Here is a 15,516-nt window from a genome sequence, read left to right on the forward strand (position 1 = left end):
GAACGGCAAGCGCTGGTAGGTCCGTTCTCGGCATGTTGCTTCTTTCGACATCAAACATAGAGATGCACCCCCTCAGTTACCCTCGTCCTGCACTCGTTACAGAATAGACACCGGCTTTGCACACCTCATCCACCAAAAGCCCTACCAAGTGTCATTCTCTGACCGCAAACTTATCGCAAAACAAGTAAAGGATATGCTGAACAAAGGTGTCGTGCAAGAGTCATCCAGCCTGTGGACAGCCCCGGTAATTCTTGTCAGAAAAAGAGGATGGTTCCTGAAGGTTCTGCAAGGATTACAAGCATATAAACACTGTGTCGAAGAAAGATGTATATTCCTTACCGCGGATTGATGACGTCATAGATTGCTTGCATGCCCCGTCCTATTTTTCAAAGCTTGATTTGCGATCCGGTTATTGGCAAATACGTATAACACTCACCAACAAAAAACTGCTTTCATAACTCCGGATGGCCTATTTGAATTTAATGTTATGCCTTTCGGCCTTTGTAATGCTCGTGCCTCCTTTGAAATATTTATGGACACAGTATTACGTGGTCTAAAATAAGAGATATGCATGTGCTATCTTGACGATGTTGTGATTTTTGGCCGCACGTTTGAAGAATACAACAACCGTCTCAGTCTTGTTCTCGACTGCATCAAAAAAGCCGGGCTGGTTCTGAATTCCTAAAAATGTCGCCTTGGCGAACGTCTAACTCGGGTACTGGGGCACTGTAGTGTACTCGTATCCCGAAGGATTACTGCCACTAGCATGGGTCCGGTCTTAGCGAGCTGCAGGGCACGCGATCATCGCCGTGGCGAGAACACGACACTGCTCAAAGTCGCAACATTTTATTGCTTGCGGCAACACCACATTGTCGTAGAGCCCGTTGCAAAGGCGCGGCGTCAAAGCAAATGGGCTAATCCACACCACAGGCGAGAAGCACTCAGGGGTGCCGCGAGCACGTCTCCGTGTTAAAAGTGATTCATGGTGGCACCGGGACGAAGGGCCCGGTTGCTCAAGCGAGGGCAAAGGTGCTCACCTTTGCTTCGGAAAGATACAGGTCGGCACAGTTTGACCATGCACTAAGACACCATACCACTCTTCGACCTAGCATTCGGAAGGGGGGTGACATAAGGTAAGCTTTCGCCACGGGTGCAAAGCGCTGTTGGTGAAGTCGAAACGAGCACCAAACAAAGGGAGCCGACAGACGGAAAAGAAAAGCGTGCTTACCCCCATGTCGTCCCTGGAGATAATCTCGCTCACTCCCTACGTGCGCGCACGAAACCTGTTAGCAGACGTTGCGCGCGGTGCCACAGTTGACATCCCCTACCGGGTGAGAGGGGTTAAGCGTCACTCCTCGCTCTCTCAGCGTGGCAGACCATGGAGGAGGGGAGTCAAGTCGGGACATTAGAACGGAGAAAGAGGCGGCAAAGCCGGCGCACAGGCGGGGGGGCTAGCCTCAATTCCCACATCCCCCTCTCCTAAAATTGCCCTTTACTGGTCTGCAAAAGCAGCCGGACGTCACCCATGCAGTTAAAATCACACTGCTATGAGCGACTGCTAACCTCAGTCCAGCCTTGTAAACTGCTGCTAAATAAATTATTACAAAGAAGAAAAGAAAAACATTAATAGTAAAATAAACACATGACACTATAACATGTTTGCCAAAGGGAGCACAGAAAAATAGGACTAGTGTTCGTGGTGCTGAATCAAGATAGCGTCCATCGCGTGGAGGTGGCGGCAGAACATGACAATGTCCACTGGGTGCGATGCCTGTGTGCGAGGTCAGAGGCACGGAAGGGGGCTCTTTGATTGTTTGTTGCTGCTCTTGATTAGTTGCGAGTCCGATAAACACCGCTTCAGTGGTGGTTTGGAAGCCCCGAATTTCTCGATGACAGCGGAACCTCGCTGGGAAGCCCGGCGTCGCCGGACATCACAGAGGCCGCACTGTAATTGGCTGTGAGGGGCCCTTGCGTTAGCCGGCAGCTGCTGTCAGCTGGCCTCGCACAGGAGCCATCCTGGAAGAGGAAGCAGGGCTTCTCGGCGACGGCATAGAGCAGGGCGCGGCGTCAGTAGTTCAGTGACCCCAGCACCTCTAATGTCCACGTCGACGGGATGAAACTACGATGCGCACTCTTCACGGGCACGCACTGAAATGTCACGCATTTACACACGTACGCACACACCGCTGACGGCTGTGTGAGCAAAGGCACAAAGCGTTCTTCGTCCCTTTCTCCACGCATGAGCATCAACATTCAAGGTCACAACTCCCATTGCCGGTAGACGAAATAAACACGGAAGAAAACGTAAAACAGACCAGTAATGACACTCAATATATGGCCAAAAGAACATAAAAACATCAAATACAATTGAACACTTAATATTAGACAAAAGAAACATGAAAACATAAAATACACATGAACACTTAAAGGAGAAACACTGGCAGCAAACTGGGCGGGGTCAACTTTTTTACGAGAAAAGGCCGTAAAGAAGCTAATCTATGCTGAAGCTAGACAGTGAACTGAGGGCTTTCGGTTGTGGAGAAGTCCACCGTCTGGCGCGAAATCACAAAGGTGACCGCTTCCTCAGATTATACCGGTCGAGGTCCGAATGCGGTCCGCTGCTTCTGGTGTACCCGTTGCTTGTGCGAAGTGCCGCAGTGCGCTGGCGCAAGCTCGTCAGACCGTGACGAAGGACTTCAGGGTTGAGATGTGGGCACGGCTGAGTTTTTTTAAAAGAGAATCTTTCAACTAGTACGCGCCACGGACGCTCACTGACAATCGTTTCATAAGACCGGGTGGCGTGCCAACCCTTGGTTCCACCGTTTGTTAGACGTGGCAGGCACGGAATAGCGATAGATGCCACGCTTCATGCAAGGACAGGTCACTACGTTGCTCACTTTGCAAAAACTTTCGAGCCACTCAGATGACCGGTCACGAGTTTGTCGTGAGAGGATCGCAACAGTGCGGCTTTCAGACTTTTTTGGGCATAGCCACATTAAACGGATCGATGGACTCGTGATTGGAGACAGGAACACTGAGATACATCAGTGGCTATATAGTTCAGCAGGAGCCCGTCATGGTCCAGCAAAATGAATCGCCGGGGACTCAGCGACACACGTTGTTTCAGTACCCTATTCGCGCCTGCTGCAGAACAAGCAGCGTAACGGGGCTCCATCTCTCCGAGACTCCCATCCCGGCTGCGGCGGCTGCATTTCCGATGGAGGCGGAAATGATGTAGGCCCGTGTGCTCAGATTTGGGTGCACGTTAAAGAACCCCAGGTGGTCGAAATTCCCGGAGCCCTCCACTACGGCGTCTCTCATAATCATATGGTGGTTTTGGGACGTTAAGCCCGACATATCGATCAATCTCTCCGAGACTTGAAACGAATCAGTTTGCTGAGCCTTCAGTAGCTCTTCGCTGCTGAAAGCGATTCCCATTCTCCCAAAGAGGGAAGTCTGTTGTCGTGCCCACTCGAGACTGCAGCAACCGCCACGTGCACAGCGTCACGGGTTCGCCCTTGGTCCTGTGGCCTTCGGAAAGCTCCACCACTCGGCCGCTACGCAGTGCGCCGCTTACCAGGATAGCAGTTAAAGTCGTCCGCATGGGGACTCCTCCTTTTCACCGCTGTTTCGCCCCCGATGCTTGCATGTGCTAAGGCACCGCAAGCTGCGGTGGCACTGGAATCCAGGTTCTCGGCAGACAACAGGGGGCAAGAGATAGCGCGTCAGCTACCACGTTGGTTGTGTGTTCACTACAAAAGGGGGTGACGACACGAACGGGTGCTGAAGGATGCCCGTAAATAGAGGTGATGGCATCTGTGCAATGAGGCGTGTCACGAAGCAGGCATGTTGCGATGCGCCCGAATCGCGCAGGTGAGCTGACTAGCTAAGAGCAGTCAAAAGCTTTGAGCTTCTGATTCCACGTTGGGCGCCAGTGTAGTGTACTCGTATCCTGAAAGATCACGGCCACTAGCGTGGGTTCGGTCTTAGCGAGCCACAGGGCACGCGTTAACCACCGCCGCGGCGAGAACAAGATACTGCTGAAAGTTGCTACAATTTATTGCCTGCGGCAACACCAAACGTAGTACAGCGTGTCGCAAAGGCACGGCGAGAAAGCAAATGGGCTAATCCACGCCACAGGCGAGAAGCACTACTTAAGGGTGCCGGGAGCACGTCTCTGTGGTAAAAGTGATTCACGGTGACACCAGGACAGAGGGCCTGGTTGCTCGAGCGAGGACAAAGGCGCTCATGTTGGCTTCGGAGAGATAGGGGTCGGTGCAGTTTGACCACGCACTAAGACACCGTACGCTCTTCGACATGGCGCTAGGAAGGGGGGCAAAGTAAGCATTCGCTGCGGGCACAAGGTGCTGTTGGGGAAGTCCGAACGAGCCCCAAACAAAGGGAGCCGACAGACGAAAAAGAAAAGCGTGCTTACCACGATGTTGTCCACGGAAAGATCTCTCCACTCGTGACGCGGGCGCGTAAAACGTCTCAAGAGACTTCGCGCACGGTGCCACTGTCGACATCTGCTACCGGGTGAGAGGGGTTAAGCGCCACTCCTCGCTCTCACAGCGCGACAGACCATGGAGGAGGGGACTCATGTCGGGATCTAAGAACGGAAAAACAGGCGGCAAAGCCCACGCGAAGGTGGCAAGTTAGCGCCGATTCCCACAGCACTTAGCCGACAAGGATGGCGTCAGGCCCGATCTTTGCAAGATAGAAGCAGTCTGCATGAGAACTTCGCTCATTTGTAGGCCTATTCTCATATTTCCGTCATTTTGTTCCACGATTTGCGGAGATCGTGTACCCGCTTAAAATCATCTTAGGACAGGATGCGACCTTCAACTGGACACTAGAGTGTGATGCCGCATTCTCGTAAGTTTGTACAAACGTCAGCACCACTGTTGCATCACTTCGATCCATCTTGCCCGACTGAGGGTATTGCCGTAGGGAGCGGTGCTTGTACAACGTCAAAATGGCGCAGAGCATTTCGTGGCATATGCCAGCTGTTGCATGAGCAAATCCGAGTGCAATTACACAGTTACGGAACAGGAATGTCTGGCAGCTGTTTTCGCCTAACAGAAGTTCAGTTGTTATCTTTACGGGAGGCCATTTAAGATAATTACCGATCATTCGTTTGGCTGGCTGGTTAGTTTTCGCGATTCTCTGGCCGCCTCGCACGTTGGGCGCTGCGACTTCAGGAATACAACTTTACGGTGTCGTACAAGAGTGGTTGTCGTCACACTGAGAAGAACTTCCCCTCCCGGATTCCTCTTGCGACTACCGACTCCGATGCTTAAAAATTTTGACGAATGCCTTGCTGCTGTTTCAAGCACATTGCCTGATGCGGCTGACTTCCAGAACGAACAACGTAGCGATCTCATCTTGGGTCCTTTTCTTTTGCTGCCGCCGGTACTTCCGAACACAGTGGTCGTTTTACGGTTCGAGACAAGTTGCTCTATAAGACTAACTACTCCAGACCTGGAGCATGTTTTCTGTTAGTTGTCCCCAATGTTCTACGCGCTACACATGACGATGTGACATCCACTCATTTTGACTTCACAAGAATGCTGCACTGCACGCAGGAACGCTTTTACTGGCCCAAAATGTACGAAACAGTGAAGCGTAATGTCGATAGCTGCGAGGCATGCCAATGTCACAAGCGACCCGCCACCGCAGCACCAGGTCCCTTTCAGCCATGAACACCACCCAGCACGCCTTTTGAACAAGGGGGAATTGACATATGGGTCCATTTCTGTTATCTAACAATAAGAACCATTGGATAATCCTCTGCGTGGATCTTTTTGCCCGGTATGCTGAAACCGCAGCCATTCCCTCTTCTACCGCTGCTTCTGTGACAGACTTCTTGCTCCAATACGTGGTCCTTCACCATGGCCCGCGTGTTATTATCAGCGACCGTGGCCGCCAGTTCACTGCTGATGCTGTTGAGGAATCGCTTCGCATGTGCACGACACAGTTCCATCTTTCCATTCTATCATCTACAGACAAATGGTCTTGCTGAACGGACAAACAGAACGCTGACAAACATGCTTGCCATCTAAATTTCCTTCAATCACAAAACCTGGGATTACATGCTGCCTTTTATTATGTACGCGTACAACACGGCGAAACATGAAACGAACTTTAGCACATTTTATTTGTTGTACGCCAGGTTGCCACTAAGCCCTCTGGGCACTTTCTTATCCTTTCTTCTACACAATGACGATTGTGTATAGAACACCTTGTGCCCAGTGAAAGAAACCTGTCAAATCGCTCTTCTTTGGACTCTTGCCTCTCAACGTCGTTCGAAAGAACATTACGACAACTGTCGCGAACCAGTATCGTTCGAAAAAGGTGACTTGATGTTCTTTTGGACCCGCAACGCCAGCATGAATTGTGCAAAAAGCTTCTGTCACGTGTGGGGGTCTCGAAATTGCCGAGCAAGCGCCACGCCAGGCTCTTGGAATGAACTGAGACAGCAGACACGGTCGGAACAAACGAAACGATACATACATTTATTTAACTAATTCAGACGATGATATCATCCACTAAATCGATACATCAATCGTTTTCAACACGCTAGGACATCTGTACACAATATTACCATACACTCCATGACAAACACACAATGACATGACAAACACAATAACACACCCAAGGCGGCGTCGCCAACGCTTGACTTACCGCAAGGGCCCCCAACGCGCAGCCCGCGGTGCCACATACCGGGAACCCACGCTAGAGACAACCATTCGTGGCAACTGCCACGTGCAGAAGAGACTTGCTCAACTCGTGCCCGCCACCAAGGCTTGCCTTCCACCAGGGGTCACCACCGGCGTTACACCATGATGATGATGATAGTGGTGATTAACGCGAACACGCCATCTGCCCAGTGGTTGTAACCCAAAATACGGCTTTTGGGTGAGACACGTGCACTACGCAACGCAAACAACTTTACAGGTGGTGTCAGCACCCCCACACACGGTATTCAGGCCCATTTGTAGTTTTGGAGCGTCTCAGCCAGCTCACCTATGTAATAGCTCCTCTTTTGTCCAATTGTCAACGATCGAGCAGAAAGCAGTTCACTCACATTGCTCGTGTAGTCTTTCTACCCTCCTTGTGTATCATAACTTGCCCTACTGGCTTCGTCTGCTTGCGGGGGAAGGTAACGGACATGTGAAAGCCAGAGAAGAGAAAGAGAGGAAGACGAAGGGGCTTGGCAAGATCGCAGTGTGCTATCGCGAACGACTATCGCTCACTTCTTAAAAGTTAAACCATTTCATCACAACTCGCTGTAACAATATGTTTAAGATAACCCCCTTCGCGTAGAGTTCATGACTCGGAGGTACACGCGTTTTTTCAGCTTGGCTCCCTGGCTCTCATGAAACAATTGAGCGCATGTGGACTCATATGAGCAACGGTGCTTTGAATATCATAGAGACTGTCGACAAAACGACCGTATAATTTAATCGCGGTTTTGATACTCCTCCTCTCTTTGTAGTTCACCAGTAGCCACTTATGGCCCAGCACAGCTCAACGCTGCTTGAGTGAAAAGCTAGGCGGATGCGTGCAAACTCAGATTGTATATGTATTTTTTTTTTTTGTGTGTGTGTGTGGGTTGGCAGGCCCTTGAAACAGTGAATGTCTCGATGCAATTTGGGCATGCCTGCATAGTCACTCGTGCACCATGGCGTGTAGCATGTGTGCATACACTCATAAAGGCTCGGAAACGCATTGAATGCGCTAAATACAAACAATTACACACTTTCGCAAGCTACGGCGCGCGCGCGCTCCCAGTGCAGACGCTTTTGAGATCTTCGGTACCATGTGACTACGGCGCTGCCGCTACTGTCACTTGCCGGAGCATCAGGCGAGATGCGGCGCGACCGCCTCATACATGTAGCAGCCATTGCATGAGTGTCGTCCGAAATTTCGCCTGAGACGTCATCTGGATGTAGCAAGGTCGATGCAGGCTGGCAGCATCCATCTGCGGTGACATTTTCAGCAACGCTGAACCAAAAGCACCCAGCTACAGCCCGCACAAGAAACGAGCAGATCGGTGATAATGCTTCGGTGGTATTGTCGTGTCCACTGATGCTTGCAGGAACGAGTTCTTTTTTAAAGCTTGATAGCCAGCGAGTCTAGGATGGGCTGGTGACGTCACGGTACGTGAAGAAAATGCACTGTAGCCATGCTCCATTTGTAGCAGCCGTCTCGTACGAGTGTCGTTCATTTCAGTAATGAAAATGTCAATTTTCGTTGACTACAGTAAGGCATTTGACACAGTGTCATAATAAATTTCTCATTAGAGTGGAGGCAATAACTCACGACCCTAATCTTACAGACTGGATACAAGACTATCTGAGCTTGTGGGGTCTCATATATGAGGCACGCTCTCGGAAATAACGGAGACAGCAGACACGGTTGAACCAAACTAACATCGTGTAGTATTCAACTACTTTTAAAAATGACGATATCGCCAACCAGCTGAATCAAATGCATCACTAGTGATCATACCCTAAAACACAACCTTACACAATAATCCGATGCACTTAATGAACATAACAACATACACAAGGTAACGCGAAGGCGTCACGGCTCATGTGACTCACCACAAGGAGTCCACGCGAAGCGACCTGCGGGGCTGTCCTCATGAACCCTTTGTGAGAAACGTCCAGTCGCGGCAGCCGCCATGTGCCAAAAAATACTCTCTCATGCTTTCTGTGCGGCCATCGAGTCTTGCAGTCGGACAGCTCTGCTGGCGCTACTAGGGTGGCTAAAAGCGAAGGTTTGATCACCGTGCAGAAAAAGTTTGCCCCATTCGTGTCAATGCCAAAAGGCAGTGCTGTTGTCAGGGGCACCATAAGCAAATGCAGTCATTGTCTGTGTTCGGCAGAGACAACGCTTCAGTGGAAATGCGTTACTGTATTATATAAAATGTTAGTTGATAACGCATTTTCTTAGTCATCGTACAGCTTGTATTGCGCTGTGTTATCATGCGGTTTTTGAGTACGGAGTACACAGCCGGGTTTTTTTTCAATGGAAAGCAAGCAGGCCTTTTGGAAATGCCATATTGAAGCACTACTACTGAGGGAGTGCGGTTTGTCTTTGCTGCAGTAGGCTTTCCTCATTTTATTTGTGGGCCTCATTACATGTGAAAGCAGAAAACTCAGTTTACACCAACCAAATCAGCATTAATATAAAGGGCCATTCACCAAGCCCTAAACCAAATTTTAGTAGACAGTGGAAGTTGTTGGGTGTCCGATGAGGAACACTTTGCCACAAAAGTTTTTTGAATCGGTTCATCACGAGTGGAGAAAATGGGTTTTTTTGAAGTGTCGCGAAACGAAGATGAGAGAAGATGAGCTCGAAATCCTTGCCGCTCCTCCGCGTAGCCTTGGCAAGAAAAATCTCCTCCCCATCCTCTCGAGCATCCGACCAAAAGGTCACGTGCGCATGACGTGCCCAAACAAGTCCAACCCCCGAGCACGCGAGCGGCGTTGCTTTATTGACCAGCTTTATTTTGTGGTCTTCAGCTTGTTTCTGCGGGATGGTTTGGAAACGCTGGCTTAGACGCGATAGAATGGTTGAGCACAATGAGTGCGCGAACGCGTAGGAGTGTTCTACTGCGGTCGTCTGCTCAATGCGCTGACCGTGGGGACACGAACGCACGCGAAACGCCGACACATTAGCCCCACATCTCGTTGCAATTCGCGAGAGAAAAATGGAAAAAAGACGCTCACATTCCCTTATTGCGTCCCATTATTTATCTAGAGCTTTATTAACCTCTTCAAACAACAAATTACCTAAACAACGCATGCCGTGTTAAATAATTTTTGCCATGTCACGTGCCACTGTTTGCAACGTCAGAGCAGAGTCGTCTACATAGAGGATTGACATCACTGCATTGCCGTGAACGTAGGGTCATTCATACGCGCACGTAATGCCCTCATTCTCTGGGCGCGCGCTGGCAGAAGGGAGGGGGAGCAGCGTTCATCTTGAAATTTGACCCATTTTCGCGGGGCGTAGCGTTGCAAATTTTGGCAGACGTGATCATGAATGCCTCATCTATGCAGTGCGCTTATAAGCTCAAAATTGTCAAACCTGGTGAGTGGTCCTTTAAACCATGGCTTATACGGTATTCGAATGTTCAGCAGTCTTTTCTTGCTTAATTGAGAAACCAAATATATAAATTCAACATGTTACTAGGTACAGAAACTTTATTGCGTACTATAGAATGTACTTTACCCTTTTCGATCTAATCCACCTGGTATGTTGTTAATATAATTACGCTATCTATAATTACGCTAATATATTTTCGCCTGATCAGGCGATTGCGATTTGCTTTGGGCGGTGAAGCTTGAGTTTCCTCCGGTTTTTAAAACAAATGCTATAAGATAACTGTTTAGGATGTTACCTATCTAACTGCTTATAAAAGCATCCTACAGCATGCCTCCCCTTCAAGGGAGAGGTTGCTTTCTTACTTCCGAGGCTTTTTTTGCACAGCCCCCAGTTTGCTTGACTTGTGAACTTGTCAAGCAGTTAATCTTTTTTCACAATGATGTTATGAGGGCTTCATCAAAAGCATTCTTAGCATAATGCAGTCGAATGACATAGGAGTTTTATTAATCTATTTTGTAACTTTTTAATGATGTGTGCACATTTAATGTTAAAATTTTGCCTTACTGTTATTAATTAGTTAAACAGCCCTGCAAAGGTAGCTCTGTGCATGCATCCTCTTCTTTAGTGTTGCTCCAAACTCGGCCAAACATTGTCACCTTTCATTGTGATTGGGGCATTGTTTTTTCTCTTTAAATTTTGCAGTGCGCAGGAATTTCACATACGTGCCTGTGTGGAACAAAGGCAAGGGGATCGTCAAGCAGCCTGTCTACACGGAAAATGTGGCTGAAGGTGTGGTCAATGCTATCTTTGAGCAGGGCAATGAAGGCTTGATTTACCAGGCCGTTGGGTGAGCACTGCTTCTGGTATAGCACACTATTTTTGCAAAAACACTTGGGCTCGTTGCTCTGAGTAAGGATTGGGTTGGAATTGAAACCATTTGCTTACAGTGGCTTTAGTGAGCTCAACCAAAGAACATCAGGCTGAACAATGCCTATGGTTGTACTCAAGGTACACATTTACTCTGCTTTTCATATTTTGCACACCAATAGCATCCAAAAAACAGTAGGAAGGGAAAGACAGAAGCTTGCGACGAAAAACCCATAGATAGGGGTTGTGTCAAGCCGACGTTTCGACAGGCAGACTTGACTTTTTCAAGGCTTGAGGAAGACAAGTCCGCTTGTTGAAACGTCAGCTCCAAGCAACTTCTGTTTACGAATTTTTCACCTCAATAACATGGAAGACTCAGTCACTGTGAAAATTGCTAAATATTTGCAGTAATAATAAAGGAAATTGAATTTTTTAAAACTTCCAGTGCCGCCTGTTTAACTAATTCCGGTGCCCCTTGTATGACTGTCTAGCCGGAAGTGGGCTTTTTCAGAAAACTGATTCTCACAGTGTGCACAAAGACAAAGGTCTTAAAATCGTGCAAACCCACTTAAGGTGGTGTTACTTATTCTCAGCAACAAGAGCAATGGTCTTTGCACATTTCTGTGTGAAATGAGACAAAAATAAAAGAATAATGATTCATGTGTAGCTTGGTGAAATTCGTAGTGGACCTGTGAATTGTTCTCGCTAAGACAGCATATGCACTGACTCTACCAAAATGATTGCTTCTGCTCTGAGAACTCCTCTGATGCACTGTTCCATGACGGGGTATGTGACCCCATAAATAGTAGTGAATGAATGCTCATTTTGAAAAGTTTGAAACTGAAATTGCATATAGAGAGCAAAGCACAACCTATAGGCCACTCAGATCTCATTATAATTAGGTTGTACCTTACATAAAAATAGGTTCATTATATCCAGAAATTCATTATAATATTATATTTCTAACATTATACCTATTATAAGAGTATTCTTCATTTACTTGGTTAACACTGATATTACGTTATATCCGGGTTCCAACACTGCCAAAGCTAGTGAAAGAGCGAGATCTTTCTCATAGTGTCCATGCATCGTAGAAAACTAGGCATTGCGTCAGCCTTCCTGTCATGATGGTTCTGGATTTCACTCGGCATTTGATCCGAGACCGGCAGTGGCGGCCGTTACAAGAAGGAGACGAGGCTCGCCCGCAGCGTCTCTTGATGCTTGTTTTTTTTTTTTTTTCCTCGTTGCACGTGCCCCGTCGCGACAAACTGACACCTGGATTTCCCACTGCCATTTGAAAACAGAGACACGTGCTTAGTTTAGCACTCATTCGTGACACTGCCCTTCACTTTAAGAATATTATCACATGATATTTAAACCCATCAGGATAGTATGCTGTGTCATTACTTTATTAATGGCTGACTTTACGTATTCAAAGAAGTGTTGAACCAAATGATCATCATGGCTCGATGTAGGTGCGGAAGCCTGTACCGCCTTCATATTGTAGTTTTTGTTTACCTTAATTATAATACTTGTCACCCTCTCACTGATGCTATAGTGTTCCTCTATGTTGCCACCGATATTCTTGCGTGTAAAAACCCCACTCCTAGAAATTTTCTGTCAACTAATCCACGGTATCATTGACTGTGTCCGTTCTTCAGGACTGTGTAAGTGTCACGTGTCCTCCTAACTTCGCTGAGCCCTGTTACATCCTATTTAACACCCTCTTATTCCTCAAACAGCACAGCTAGTTTAGTCTCACTAGATATCGTTTTAGCATTGAAGGTGGCCAAGTTCAGATTCTAATGGCGGACTGTCGGGACCCAGAGATTCTCAGCATCCTACGCTGCGTCGTATGTCTGACCGCCGCCTTGGGCAGTTGCTTTGCAGCAACCCTCTAGCGATTGACTTTAATGCCAAAGTAGGCAAGAAACAAACCGCAGACCATGCAGTGCTGAAATATGGCGTAGACTCTTGAAATGCCAGAGGGGATTTAGTAGAGGTAGCAGAACGCAGTACTTTACGGATCTTGAATATTTTCTTCTGTAAACAGACTAATCATAAGTGGACGTAGCGACATCTTAATGGTGAAACTAGAAAAGAAGTAGACCTCACTCGGTGTGCACACCCAGGCATTGTACAGGATGTAGAAGCAGTTGGAAAGATTCGATGCAGTGACCATAGAATGGTAAGAGCTCATATTCACCTACATTTAAAGAAAAGCAATGAAAAACTGATACGCAAGAAGCATGTTAATGAAGATGAGAGGGAAAATAGAGAAATTCGGAGTTTAGCTTTAGAATAGATTCGAGGCCCCAAACAAGGTAAATGACATTTGGGTAGACACAATGAATTATAATCTTACTAGTAACATGAAAGAGTTTGCAATGGAAGTCAGAGGCACAGTCACTAGACAGAACACTAGCAAACTATCTCTGGAGACGAAAATTCTGATCAGGTAATTGAGAAGTGCACGGAATACAACCAACCCCTATCCATAGCTTTCATAGATGACGAGAAGGCGTTTGACTCAGTCGAGACATGAGCAGTGGTGCAGGCACTACGAAATCAAGGCATCGACGAACCCTACATAAACAAATCCGAAAAAATCCTACAGCGAATATACAGCCACTATAATCCTTTATGGGGAAAGCAACAGAATTCCAATAAAGAAGTGTGTAAGGCAGGGAGACACGATCCCTCGAATGCTGTTCACCGCATGTTTACAGGAGGTTTTCAGGACCCTAGATTGGGAAGAGTTAGGAATAAGAGTTAATGAAGAGTATCTTAGTAACCTGCGATTCGCTGATGACATTGCCTTAATGAGTAACTCAGCATACGAATTACAGCTCATGATTGCTGAACTGTACACTGAAAGCAGAAAGGTAGGTCTGAAAATTAATATGCACAAAACTAATGTAATGTGCAACAGTCTTGGCAAAAAACAGCACTTTGTGATAGGTGGAGAGATGCTGGAAGTTGTAAAGGAATATGTCTACTTAGGACAGGTAGTAACGGCGGAGCCGAACCGTGAGAATGAAATAACTAGAAGAGTAAGGATGGAGTGTATCACATTTTGGCACAGTCCTTCAATATTTTTACTGGTCGTGAAGCTTCACCGTAACGCTATGGGAGAGCTTTGTGCGCTGCAAGCGGAGGCTGCGTGGCGGCGCTGCATCACTGAGCAGGGCATCGGGTAGACTGGAGAGAAGCTAACTTCTGGTGCCGCTATGGGGTCAATGCATAATATCATGACGTACCATCGCGTAGTTTTTCACCGTATGATTACTATTGTGCCTAGTGCGCTGTGCCTAAAGATCAGGAAGGACACCATATACCTGCTTGGTAACTGGTTGTCGAGCCGGTTACAAATGAAATGGCGAGAAAATCTCCGAGTTCTTGCTGTCCACAGTGATCAGCGGGAAAAGTGTAAAAGCACAATGCCATGACAAAAAAAAAACGGTAGTTTCACATTTGTTTCCCCGAATGTGCACGTGTGCAAAAAGCACTACGCTGAGAGTGGCATCGTTCGCATGGACCAGTCGTTAATCAGAGGCATTTTAAAGTCACCGTGCAAAGTTCTGGAACTTTTACTGACGCTGTGCTGATAACTTTCCATGGCTTCACGGCGTATCTGTATAGCGCAAAAAGATGCAGAGCTCGCCCGCCTATGAAGCGTCGACGGGAACTGTCAGCGAGATGGAGACTGTTGAGGCTGCATTGGACTTTGCATGAGCCCTCTTGACACAGCTGCATTGAATAATGACTCATTTAATGAAGGTGAACAAACTAGCCGCCTGTTCCTCGTTTCATGCCAGTAGGTAATATGGAAGCCCGATTAGTGAAATGCTCACTGTTTTAGTTTATACAGGCACTGAGATGACCAAAAGTGTAGAGGTGATATGCCGAACAGGCAAAGCAACATGCAGCTTCTCACTGTTCAAAAAAATCAAAGCACATATCTGTTACATGCAACCAAGACCTCAGCCCTACCAATAGAAGTTTGCTATGGTGTAGGTGCAAGAGGGGTTGCACCAAAATGCTGTACAGAACTTGCGCAAGCTGTAAAAGCGTAAAAAGTTAATTTTCGATATCAATGAGTCATGAGCACAAGAAGATAACTTTTTGCTTTGCATGTTGACGCTTCCAACACGGGGTACAGTCGGTCAATTTTCACATCTGAGATATGTAAGGCTTTCGCCTTTACAGTAAAAACGAAATAAAGAAGGATAGAGAAAACACAGCGTGAGTAAGCTATACAGCAGAGTAATGTACCAAGAAACTACATTGCATGGCCAACCAAACTTAGAACGCGCTACGGCACCGTAGTGATAAATCAACGCAAAACAAAAGACGAAAACGAGGCAAATGTTACGTGAAGTATTGCTTGATCCTCTTCACTGGCTAAATTAAAAGCACTTATTCATTCAAACTGGCCGTTGGTTTAATAAGTCTGAGACAATTTTAAGATATATACAGTCGAATCTCATTAATTTGAACACACTTAATTCGAACGTCCGGTTAATTTAA

General features: G+C 47.2%; 1 protein-coding gene across 4 annotated transcripts in view; it reads left to right on the forward strand.

The window, feature by feature from the left end:
- The window catches only part of ND-39 (NADH:ubiquinone oxidoreductase subunit 39), a 179,327-nt gene that overhangs the window by 138,535 nt on the left and 25,276 nt on the right, over nt 1-15,516 (forward strand). For all 4 annotated transcript variants that reach the window (XM_075882384.1, XM_037429885.2, XM_037429892.2 and 1 more), the window contains exon 7: nt 10,822-10,966. In XM_075882384.1, the coding sequence (XP_075738499.1) occupies nt 10,822-10,966 (145 nt within the window). The remainder of the gene's footprint in view (nt 1-10,821; nt 10,967-15,516) is intronic.

This window comes from Rhipicephalus microplus, chromosome 2 (genome assembly GCF_043290135.1).
Source record: "Rhipicephalus microplus isolate Deutch F79 chromosome 2, USDA_Rmic, whole genome shotgun sequence".
In the NCBI taxonomy this organism is placed as follows: domain Eukaryota; kingdom Metazoa; phylum Arthropoda; class Arachnida; order Ixodida; family Ixodidae; genus Rhipicephalus; species Rhipicephalus microplus.